The sequence below is a fragment of the Zalophus californianus genome, chromosome 9 (genome assembly GCF_009762305.2).
Source record: "Zalophus californianus isolate mZalCal1 chromosome 9, mZalCal1.pri.v2, whole genome shotgun sequence".
Taxonomy (NCBI): domain Eukaryota; kingdom Metazoa; phylum Chordata; class Mammalia; order Carnivora; family Otariidae; genus Zalophus; species Zalophus californianus.
Window position 1 is genome coordinate 135732686 of NC_045603.1, and position 12059 is coordinate 135744744.

A 12059-nucleotide genomic window follows, 5' to 3' on the forward strand; every position below is an offset into this window, starting at 1 on the left:
CTCCCCGCACCTGCTCCCCGCACCTGCTCCCCGCACCTGCTCCCCGCACCTGCTCCCCCGGCTTCCGGCGTGGGTAAGTGCAGGGGCGACGATTCGGCTTACCAATAACAGAAGTAAAAACAACAGGCCCCTTCCGTCCCTCCCTTCCCGCAAGAGGAACGCAGCCTCCCACTCCTCTTCCTCAAGTCCCGCCCCTTTTGCCCACCCGCCGGGGGAGACGAATCTGCGGCCGCGGAACCGCCCGCAGCAGCGCGCCGCGCTCCGGGGGCGGAAGTAGCTCTCACGCGGAGCCGTAAAGCGCGCTCCCTTCCGGTTAACGACAGCCGCCGCGACCGTCCCTGCCGGCCGACCTCCGGTAAGCGCCTCCGCCGGACCCTGGGCGTTTCCACAAATCTTCCCAGCTCGGGCTCTTCGCTGGGGGCGCCCCCTTCGCCTTGGATCATGTTCAAGAAATTCGATGAAAAGGAAAATGTGTCCAACTGCATCCAGTTGAAAACCTCGGTTATTAAGGGTATTAAGAATCAGTTGATAGAGCAGTTTCCGGGGATTGAGCCGTGGCTCAATCAAATCTTGCCCAAGAAAGATCCGGTCAAAATCGTGCGCTGCCACGAGCACATAGAGATCCTCACGGTCAACGGAGAGTTACTGTTCTTTAGACAGAGAGAGGGGCCGTTCTACCCGACCCTGAGGCTCCTTCACAAATACCCCTTCATCCTGCCGCACCAGCAGGTGGACAAGGGGGCCATCAAGTTTGTGCTCAGTGGGGCCAACATCATGTGTCCCGGCCTGACGTCCCCGGGGGCGCAGCTGTACCCCGCCGCGGTGGACACGGTCGTGGCCATCATGGCCGAGGGCAAGCAGCACGCGCTGTGCGTCGGCGTCATGCGGATGTCCGCCGAAGACATCGGGAAGGTCAACAAGGGGATCGGCATCGAGAACATCCACTACTTGAACGATGGGCTGTGGCACATGAAGACGTACAAGTGAGCGCCCGGAGCGGCGCCCCGGGACTGGAGCTGTGGACGTGGTGCTGTGTCTGTGTTTGTGTCTGTGGGACGGCATGAAGAGCGTTCCTCCGCGCTTACGACAGATGCTCGAGGGAACAAAAACCAAGTAAAGATTTGGAAGGAGCCCAGCTGTCTGTATCTGTGTCCTTGCGCGCGTGTGAGTACGGGTGTGCGTGTTGGCGGCGGGGCGCTTCGTGGAGAGGCGCCGTGTCCTCTGCCCCAAGCGGATGTCGGTTCAAAGGCAGGTGCGTCATCTGTGGTAGAAAAGTAGATTTTTCAAAGCGAAGAGCATGCGGTTGGGAGACAGACCCACAGTTGGGATCCAGGAGTTGGGAGGGAAAAAAATGACCGGAGAGGGGCCCGAGCAGCTCGGTTAACAGAGCCCTGGAAGGACGAGCAGAAAGCTCAGGACAAAGTGTCCCGCAGGCATTAGTGGCCGTCTGCCCGACGAGCATCATCCCGCCCCCCCTTGCTGGCAGAGCTCGGTCCATCCCGGCCCTACGTGAGCCAGGGAAATTGCCATTAGGTTGGGCCCACCGCAGTGCTCCGTTTCCCAGTGAGACGGAGTCATTTGTGGGTGGTCATGGGACCTACGGCCAAGTAGAATCTTCCTGTTCAGGAATCCCTAGGAATCCGTAGGTCCTTCCTCCCACGGTTTTTTGTTACTGACCTGGGCGGCCATGTGACCTGTGTTAGGAGGGGCTGCTGGAAGATTTCTGGGAAAGGTGTGCCGGCTCTCAAAGAAAGATGCATGGGGAGAAACAGTCTCCCTGCTTTGGGCGGACGTTGGCATGTGTGATTTTGCTCTTGCCGCACACATACGCGCACATAGACTGACACACACACACTAACGTGCACACAAAACCTTGATGAGCATCAGGTCTGAACATGGAAAGCAACCAGGTCCTTGCTGATTTATGAGCTGATGATTAATCAGCTGTTGAGATTCCATATACCGGGACTCTTCATTAAGGGATGTGGTGAAGTTATGTGAGATAAAACAGTTTCCTTATCAATCACTTCATCTTGCCTTGGGTTTTCTGAAATTTAAAGCCAACGTTATCTCAGTTTTTACAGAATGGCATCATAGACACCCAACTGAAAAATTGTGTAAAGGAGGGGAAAACAGGTCAACTGAAGGCTCACTGGCGACTTCGCCGTGATCGGTTTCAGTGTCACTCCTATGAGGGCAAGATAAATTGCGGTAGATTTAGGGGTGAATGGAAAGTGAAAAGGTAAAAGGTGGTTATTTAGACTCATGTTATTCCTTACAGAAGTTTGGTTGTGAATGAAAAGATACTGGGTAAAAACTAGAGGAAGGTTATAGTCAAGATATTTTGTTTCGGAGTCCAGGTTATTTTTCTGTTATTTTTATTGTTGTTGTAGGTTGTTGATGGGGTATCTAAGTACGTCTACTTGTTGAGGAGAAAGATTCACTGAGAGTGGGAATACTCGATGGGGGTAGAATCAGTGGGCTAGAAAAGTGGGAAGGAATGGCTCCAAGAGGAGAGGAGGGGCCGACCTGCCCTCATAAATCCGCACATTTAGATTATGTCCTTTCATCACAGAGTTGTCCTGTAACAACTCAAACTCTCCTCATTAGAACACTATTTTTTCCTCAAAGGATTAGGGCTTTTGCCCCATTTAATTGTCTACCCCAGTCAGCACCCCTCTGGCCGTTGGTGGACACCTGTGGAGGCCCTGGAAGCATCTCATGATAATATTCGGGAGCGGCAGTGACTCTGACGAACACGGACGGAGACACTCAAGGTAAGAACCTACAGTTCTTTCACTGTGTGTCACCACCAACTATCTCCACCAGAAGTTGAAAGAGGACCCTCTGCATCTATTTTAAGCCTTCTTTCAGGACTCCTCACTCATGCATATGCATACTGTCTTCCATTATTGGACGGTGAGGCTGACCCTTGTATTGATACCAATCCCACCAAACAACTCACGGTAGAAATCCCGCATACACATTGGAAGGGATGGAGGGCAAGAGTTAACATGACCTTCCTGGAATGTCATACAAAATTTGGTGTGTGTATTCAGAGATAGATGTATTTATTAAAGCCTTCTCTACATTCATCATATGTTTAAGGTGATCTGTGAGCCAAAAGGTTATTATGAACAATTAAAGTAGAAGAGGATTGTCTCTACTTACTCTTGGCTAATACCAATGTCTAATTCGATGGTGAGGAGACTGGCAAATACAAGTGATAGTCACATCTTACCTCAAGAATCCGCTCACTCCAGTGCTGTTTCATCCAGAATAGTTCAACAGACATTATTGGGTACTTGCTTTGGGGCTAGATACTGGACTGGAAGTAAGATGCAGAAATATAAAATACCACCCTGTTTTCCAGGAGCTTAGTCTTGTTAGGAAGGCAAACATGTAGATACATAATTTAATTTCAAGTATTTGTGTATATGTATACACCTACATATAGTAAATGTATGAATTACTTACTGTAATATGTTATGAATGAGTGAGGGAAAGTTGTCTCTGCCTCGAAAATCAAAGAGGATTTCTTAGTTAGAGGCTGTCTCACTAGAAATGTTAAAAAAAAAATGATTAAGGATGTTTTCATAATGAAAATGGTGAAAAAAATTCCAGGAAAGGAAATAGTGTGAGCAATGCAGTAGAGTCACAGAAATAGAAGCGGCCTGACTTCTGTAGGTCATCATTTTCCAGGAGAAGAGATGAAACTAGAGGCTTATGGTAGAGACCCACTTTTAATGTGCTAGAGGATTTATGTGCTTACAGTTGAAATGGGTCTTTACAAGAGTGCTGAGAAGGAGTGCAGTATGAGCGAGATTATGGTTTGGGTAGATGATAGTGGGAGAGTGGATTCGAGGGGACCTGGGACTAGAGGAAGTAACTAATACTGCGGCATTGCAGATCCTATTTTAGTACATGTGCTGCCGAGGCGAGCACAGCATTGCAGATCCTGCAGGCAAGGGACGAGGACACTGATTGAAGGGATACGAATTACTCTAAACATTTTTGTGGAGGAAAACTTCAGACATTTACTGGGAAAAGGAAGTCTCCGCTTGGTGGGAAATGGCCCCATAAATAGAAGAGGAGCCAGGAGGAGGATGGTTTGGGCAGGGCAGCAGACGAGGAGAGGGACATCATTCTAGTGACGCGTATGAAGCATACATTTCCTACGGGACCTCCAAGTGGGACTACCCAGCAGACGTACAGGTAACAGGTGTCTGGAGAGCGGGCAGTGCCAGGGCTTTGAGGCAGATTTCTGAGCCATTAGTATGCAGGTGGTGGTTAAAATGATGAGAAGTAAATGCTCGTGAGTTTTAAAATGAGGAGGCTGGAGATGGACTGTGTGAGCGGAGGAAGATCTGTCCACTCGGAGAACGAAGGGGACAACGAGTCGGTGGGACCATGAACCCTATGACCCACTAATTCCTGGGAGGAGAAAAGCGGTTTCCTTCAGCTCTAGAGGGCGAAGTAAATACCTAGAATGGTGACTTATAGGGCCTGGAAAATTTTGAATGGGACTCACTGGGACAGAAAGAGGCTTGTCTGTCTTCACATATACAGTGCCCACTGGTGGCAGAAAAGGGGGACATGTGCGTTTTCCCAGCAGTCAGCCTTGGCCAATCCCACTGGACTTGGGTTGCTGTTTGGACAGTTAATGTTCCTAATTCTGGCCAGCCACCTTGAAAATCTATGTAACCTCAAGATTCAGAGAAAGAATTGTGTTGGGCAGGCGGTGCACTCTGGCGCCGAGGGCCTGGCAAGAATGCAAGGCTCTGACCACGCAGAGTCGCTTTCAGCGTTGTATTGGCAGGCGTTGACCACGAGGGATGAGGTGACCCCTTCCTCTGGAGAAGGAGCAGCCTTGCTTCTGCCCGTAAGAGCCGCGGATGCAGCAAGCTTGGACCCCCTCTGCAGCACGAGCCCCTGTGTTTGCAGTCATCACCTGTGGGGTGTGAAGGTCTTGGGGAGTCAGTGCAAACGAACGTGAAGCTCTGGCTGCTGCTTTTCTCGTGACTCCTCTGTCCTTTGTCCCTGGCTGCGCAGCCTTGTGCCTTCTGCCCGCATTCATGAAGCAAGCTAGCTTGCTGGTGTGCAGGTCGGGTGAAGTTGGAGAGCCGGCACAGTTCTTGGCAGTTTGGGGGATGGGGATGGGATGCTAACTGAGACATGGCTTCTGGAAGAGAGAAAATGAGGACCCCCCACAGGCCAGGCAAGAGGACTTTAGAAGACCCCTCAGGATCCTGTGACAAAGGCCCTTGTCGTACCAGCAGCGGGTGAGAAGGGGAAGCGGGGCACTGCCCTCGCCTGTCTGTTCAGCAGCAGGAGACGGGATTGACACCAGCCTTTCAGATGGCACCTTGGTTGTCACACCCTCCCTCCTGAGTGAAGGAAGAACGGGGTGCTGTCACTACCAAGGGCAGGCCCCGGACTCTAACTGAAAGGTGATGTGGTTTTGATTGCAGAGTCAGGGGGTCTCCAGCGCTGAATTAAATGATGTCCACAAGGGGATGAAAGGTTTTGGAGGGAAAAGTTTGTTTATTGAGCTCAACAGGCAGCCTCTGGAGACCAAAGGTAAATGCAAAAATCTTCCTTCCTGTTCCTTACTTCCTACACTGTTCCCTGAGGCCCTCCTGCCTCCCTCCCTCTCTCCTGCCTCAGCTGCTTTAGGAACAAAGCCAAGTAAGTTAGCCCCTGAGGCACAGGTGTTAAATCCTTGATCTGTGTTAGCATTTTGGGGGTGGTTGTGGGGAGCAGCATCTGAATTCAACTGATAGGTCTCAGAAAATTCACAAAGAAAGTGGTAAGAACCAGCTCACTCAAGAACCAGGTAACTAGGGGCGCCGGGGTGGCTCAGTCAGTTGAGCATCCGACTCTTGATCTCTGCTTGGTTCTCGATCTCGGGGTCATGGGTTCAGGCCCCCCGTTGGGCTCCATGCTGGGTGTGGAGTCTACTTTAAAAAAAAGAAAACAGGTTGCTAGAAGAGTACTGTTGTACAGGAACAATTTAACTTCTACCCTTCTAGCTTCTGTGGCTGGTCAAACAGTTACAATAGCATAAGACAGGTTAACAAGAGAAAACCAAATTTAATTATGTACGGGAGCCCCATAAAGATATGAAGACTCACAAGGCAGCTCTGGGCAATTGAAGCTTATACAACATCCTGAGCGATAGAGAGGGTTGGGGGCCTGGGGAGACAAAGGGAAGGAAGGCTGTTCACAAGACGGCAGAGGAGGTGTTTGGAGAATAAAGGTTTCCCTGTTATCCACACAGTTTCTTAGGTAAACTGGCTGTCTCTGGTTAAAGCTCTCTTCCTGGTACCAGGCCCTCTTTCCCATGTAAATTTAGGCAGTTGAGAGAAAGGTGAGAGCTTCTCCTGAATCTGCTGGGTTTTGATCGCCTTTAGCTCAAAATAATCCTTGTGCCAATGTGACATATATTGGGGAGACTCGTCCTGAAACCCTGAGTTTTGTACTTATTAAATTAATTAAATTTGTAGTTAAAGTTCTTCAAACAAAGAAAATTCCAGACCCAGAAAGTCTCACTGGTGAATTCCACTAAACATTCAAAGAAGAAATAAAAATTTTACGGAGTTTCTTCTTTAATAAATAAGTTTAGGGGACACTTCCCAATTCATTTTATGAAGCCAGTGTTACTCAAAAATCCAAACCAAAGACACGACAAGAAAATAAAATCAGACCAATATCCTTCATGAACATAAACACAAATATCCTAAAAAATATTAGCAAATTGAGCCAGAAATATGTAAAAATAGCAAAATATGGGATTTATTCTGGAAATGGAAGGCTGGTTGTCATGAGCGAGCCATAAGGTCGCACACACGAGTTGTGTCTTTCCACAATGTCAGCTTTATTCAATCATAAAGCAAAGTTAAATCACAATTATAGAGCAGGTTCAGGATTCCAAACTCAGTGACATTTCACCATGTGATTAAACTTGGCTTCCTACATAGCACAGAAAGCAGGACGTGAGACAAGCCACACAACAAACAAGGCAACAGAAGGGCGCAGGAAGTTACCGAACCAAACGCCAAGTCATCCTGTGGGCGTGCAGTTGAGATGAGGCCTTGGTCTGCCCGGGTCAGCCCTCGGCACTTACTGCTGCTTATGTTCAAGCAGTGACGGGTCTCAGTTCTGTTTGGAGATCCACTGGGCAGAACCTTTGGCCGCAGCTGCCTGTTGTAAGTGGTCAGACAGAGATGGGTCAGGTCTGAAGAGTCTGACAGTTTGCTGCCCAAGTCCTTCCCTTTTTAAAGGGATTTAATTGGTTTTGGGGTCCCTACAGACCTCTTCTGGTTCTGGTCGTTATCAGTTCTGGGGTGTCAGCTGACGCTGGTCCCGTTGATATCTCTTAGCTGCGGTACCTTAACTGCTCAAGTCATTGCTTGACACAGGCGCCTGCTTGACATGAGAGACTCCATTTTGCTCTCTACACTGGTTCAATATTCAGAACTTAATTAATGTAATGAACCGTATTAGTAGGTTAAAGAAGAAAAATCACATGCTTATTTTACTAGATGCAGAAAAAAATGGATATAATTCAATATTAATTCGTTCAATAAAAGAAAAGTTCCCCAATCTGGTAAAATAGATCTACAAAACATCTACAGCTCACATTATATTTATTGGGAAAGACCGAATGCTTTCTTCCTAAAATCAGGAGCAGGACAGATATGTCCCCTGTTACCACTTATATCAGTCATTCTACATGGTCCAGTAGGGGAAGAAAAAGAAAAGACATATAGCTTGCAAATAAAGAATAAAACTGTCTGTTCACAGACAGTATGATTGTCTAAGTGGAAAATCCAAAAGAATCAATAAAAAGGTTTCTAGAACAGATATGTGAGATGAGCAAATCAATTTATTCCAAAATCAGTTGCATGTCAATATGCTAGCAATGAATATTGGAAATTGAAATTTAGAAATAGACCATTTTCAGTAGCATGGAAAACTTGAAATAATTATGTATCAATCTCACAGAGTACGTGTATGATCTGTATGTCAAAACAACACAAAACACTTAGGAAAGGAGCCCAGATTAAAGGGAACCCTAGCAAGCACAGAGGTATGCTCTGTTCACAAACTGCAAGACTCAATAACGGTGTAATTGATGTGGGAAACAAAGGCAAAGGGAAAAACCTCAATTACCTTTCTGGCTACAGCCTATTGACGAGTCCTTGAGACAGGCAGAGTGACCTTCCTGTACGAACTCAGCTGCCTCGATGTGGGAAGCTTTGCTAAGGGCAAAAGGTAATCTTAGCCTGACCCCCTGGGATCCTGAAATTCAACACATAAAAATTCCTTTGGAAACTTCCTTTGTATCTACCCTCCAAGATATACGTTGGCAATCATCCCCCAAGCATACGACCCACCGATATACATCTACAGGGTCTCATGACTAGGGTTTTACTAGACAGTAGTAAATGACCTTTTCCTAACAACAGCTAGCCCCTCAAGGTCCTGGAAACCTTGCTTCCAAATTCCTTAGAGGCTTACTCTCTCCCCAGCCCCCTCCCAACTTGAAAGTATATAAATAGTCACCTATCACAACCCCAGAGCAGCTCTTTCTGCCCACGGGTCTTATGCCCATGCTTTAATAAAACTACTTTTTTTGCACTGAAGATGTCTCAAGAATTCTTTCTGGACTGTTCACTCTGAACCCCAACATTTCTACATCAGTAATGTCAATTCTCCCCAAATAAATGTATACATTTTATATAATTGGAGTCAAAATCACACAAGATTTTTCATAAGAATTGACAAACTATTTCTAAAGTTTCGGGGGCAGTTAAAGGGCATGGAATAGCTGAAAACATTTTGAAAAGAGAAAAAAGTTGGGGGCTTACACCACCTGACTCAAGGCTTACTATAAAGTGTCATCACTTTAGTGATATATAGTAAGTACCGTATAGTAAGTACTGACACATCAGTAGGGCATTAGCAAAAGGATAGACATGTGAATTAATGGAACTGAGAAGAGAGTCCAGAAACAGACCCACTAAACATTGTCAAATGGCGTTTTACAAAGCTGCAAGGGTAATCCAATTGAGGAAAAACAGTCTTTGCCACAAATGGTGCTGGGGACATCCCCGTGCAGAAATATTGGACCTCGGACCATCCCTTGCAATGTAAACAGGTGTTAACTCAAAATGGGTTATAAACATAAATGTACTAAATTTCTAGGAGCAAACATAGGAGAATGCCTTTTTGACCTTGAATTCAGCAAAGATTTCATAGACCTAACACTGAAAGCACTATTCTTAAAAGAAAAAATAGAATTAATTGAAATTAGGAATTTCTGAGTTTTGAAAGACAGCTAAGAAAATGAAAATACAAACCATATACTAAAAGAAAATATTAGCAAAACCTATGTTTAATAGATAATTTAGCCTTAGGAATATAGCAAACTCTCCAAATGGTGAAAAAGCAGAAGCATTAAAAAACTGGACAAAAATTTGAACAGATACTGCACCAAATAGGATGTATACACGTGAAAAGATGCTCAGCACCTTTAACCACGAGGGACATTCAAATTAAGCCGCCGTGAGACACCACTGCATATCTGTTAGAATGGACAGCAACAACAGAACCCTGACCACGTATGTGTTGGTGAAAATGTGGTTACTGGTAGGAATGCAAATGGTATAGTCACATTGGAAAGGAAATGTGTAAGTGGGTTTATTTGTAACCTTCCCGAACCAGAAAAACAGGAACACTCCTACCGTTGTCCCACGTTTACCTGCTCCCTGCTCTCAGTCTGTATTTTACTAGGAATCTTGTAGTGGTGAATATTACAAATAATGGCCAATGAGGATTTTGGATATTACAAATCGAGGTTTTCATATTCTGAGGATTAACGATAATGTACATGTTGGCACATTTTTCTTTTACGTCTACGCACTTTCTCATTTTTAAAAAAAATCAAAGTCTCCATTTACTGTGGTGCCCCAGTCCCTTCATTTCATCCTCACGTGATAAACTCTAGGAAAACTTTAAAACATTTACAAAGAGCATGATTGCAATTCTTGCATGCTCTTTCAGCAGAGCTAAATTCAGGATATAATTATTTTCTTTAAAAATTCAGTTGGCTCAACATATTTTCAAAAGAGGAAATTCCAAGGCTTTGGAAAAGCACATCTGTGTTACAGAGAAAACATTTCCTAAGCAGGAAAAGTCTTTCTGACCATGCAAAATATCAAATTTCCAATCGCATGTTTTGGGGTTATTTCTATCCAAAGACTTTTTCCTTTTAGTTGGAGCGATTTAGAAATGTGGGCACTCAAGTCATGGTACTGTCAGAAGCTTAGCCGAACAACCGTGAATGCTATATTAAATGATTTTCTTAGGGCAAAACAGAGGCTTTTTAACGTGAGCTGTGCACTTGGCCTGTGTTGCAGAGCATGTACCCAAAGATATCCTTGTCTTTCAAAAGCATGAAACCTGCAGCTCTTTCAAGGGCTCCTTGCGGACACATGGGCCGTTGGTAATGATGTCTCTGTTCCTTTGAGGTCAAATGTCAATTGATTCTCTGAAGTTTGTGTTCACCTCTGTATCTCCTTAAAAATCGACAGGAGTGCACAGTAGAATAAAAAGGTTAAATGGCAATTGTCCCTTTTGCAACAGCACGGGTGAACCTGGCCCTCTGTCATGCTGAGTGATTGGTGTCAGTCAGAGAAAGGCAAATACCATAGGGCATCACTTACACGTGGAATCTAAAAAAGGCCAACTCGCAAACAACGCATCATGGAACACCACATCAAAAACTAATGATGTATGGTGATTAACATAACGTAATAAAAAATGTAATAAATAAATAAAAAACCGTGAATGTTGGGAAAGAAAAAAGCCTACCAAAACCAACAGTTGATTTACCTGAAATCTAATTTTGAAAATAAACTTTATGTCATAACAATTAAAAAAAAAAAGTCCAACTCATTGAAAGGGAAGGTAGACTGGTGGTCGCCAGGGGCTGGGGGTGGAGGGAATGGGAAGGTGTGGGTCAAAGGGAGCAAGCTTCCAGTTATACGATGAAGAAATTCCAGGGATCTCATGTCCAGCATGGTGGCTCTAATGAATAATCCAGTACCACATACTTGAAATTTGCTAAGAGAGATTTTAAGCAGTTGCATAAAAAAAAGGGTAATTATGTGAGGTGATGGGTGTGTTAGCTTGATTGTGGTGATCGTTTCAAATCGCATCAAATCATCACGGTGTACACCTTCAGTACATTACGATTTTATGTGTCAGTTATACCTCCGTAAAGCTGGGGAAGAAAAGGAGGAGTGAGATGAAAAACTGGCGTGGACGATGGACTCTTATTACTGAAACTTTGGCGCGAGCTGCCTCCCCCTGCTGGTCGCTGGCCTTCATTACATTTCTCCTGCCCCTTCTGGAAGGAGGTGTGGTCCACACTCCAAGCCCATCGGAGGCCCTTGTGTTTTCTGATACCAGGAGGCGTGAGATATTCCAGTCCCCCAGTTTGTGTGACCTGATGTTCCCTTTCCACTGCTCAGAAGGAACCAGAACCCGGAGCTGTGGTGTCACAGCTGGGCCTAAGAGGCACAGCTCGATAACTCTGCCATAGACCGTTTTGAAAAAAAGTCCCCGTATCATAGTTTTTGTAAAGAATACAAAAGTACTAAAACTTGTTCATGTTGCAAGGTGTTGGAGATAACCTCCCTTCATTTAGAGGATGAGACTACGGAACCATGGGAAGATGAACAAAGTTGGCCCTGGGCTTGGACATCCTGAGCTGTGGAGACTTCTGGAACGATTGCATTAGGTGGTGATTAACTCTGCATAGCTGCTGCCACCATTACTCCAGCCTTCCTTCCCTGGTGGCCTCCTCTAAAAACCTACACAGTGTTCCCTCTGCGGCCTCCCTGTCTCCCCATACACCCTTAAAAACATCAGGAATTTATGAGAAAACCCCTCTGTGATAGGATCATAGCCTCTTTGGAGATGACAAACTCGAGGCACAGAGGGGCTGAGCTAATCAGCCAAGGTCTCCGAACCTGTGCGCGGTGGGGATG

At 45.8% G+C, this 12059-nt stretch overlaps 1 protein-coding gene across 1 annotated transcript; it reads left to right on the top strand.

Annotated features, from left to right (window-relative positions):
* Positions 1-249: 249 nt before the first annotated feature.
* On the top strand, positions 250-1130 carry LOC113922498 (malignant T-cell-amplified sequence 1). The gene has a single exon (XM_027594460.2). It carries the CDS (start codon positions 442-444, stop codon positions 985-987), a length of 546 nt encoding a protein of 181 aa, XP_027450261.1. The 5' UTR covers positions 250-441; the 3' UTR covers positions 988-1130.
* The last annotated feature ends 10929 nt before the right edge of the window (positions 1131-12059 follow it).

Excerpts from the sequence above, each read along its gene's own strand:
- LOC113922498 (XM_027594460.2), top strand. The coding sequence starts at position 442 with ATGTTCAAGAAATTCGATGAAAAGGAAAATGTGTCCAACTGCATCCAG.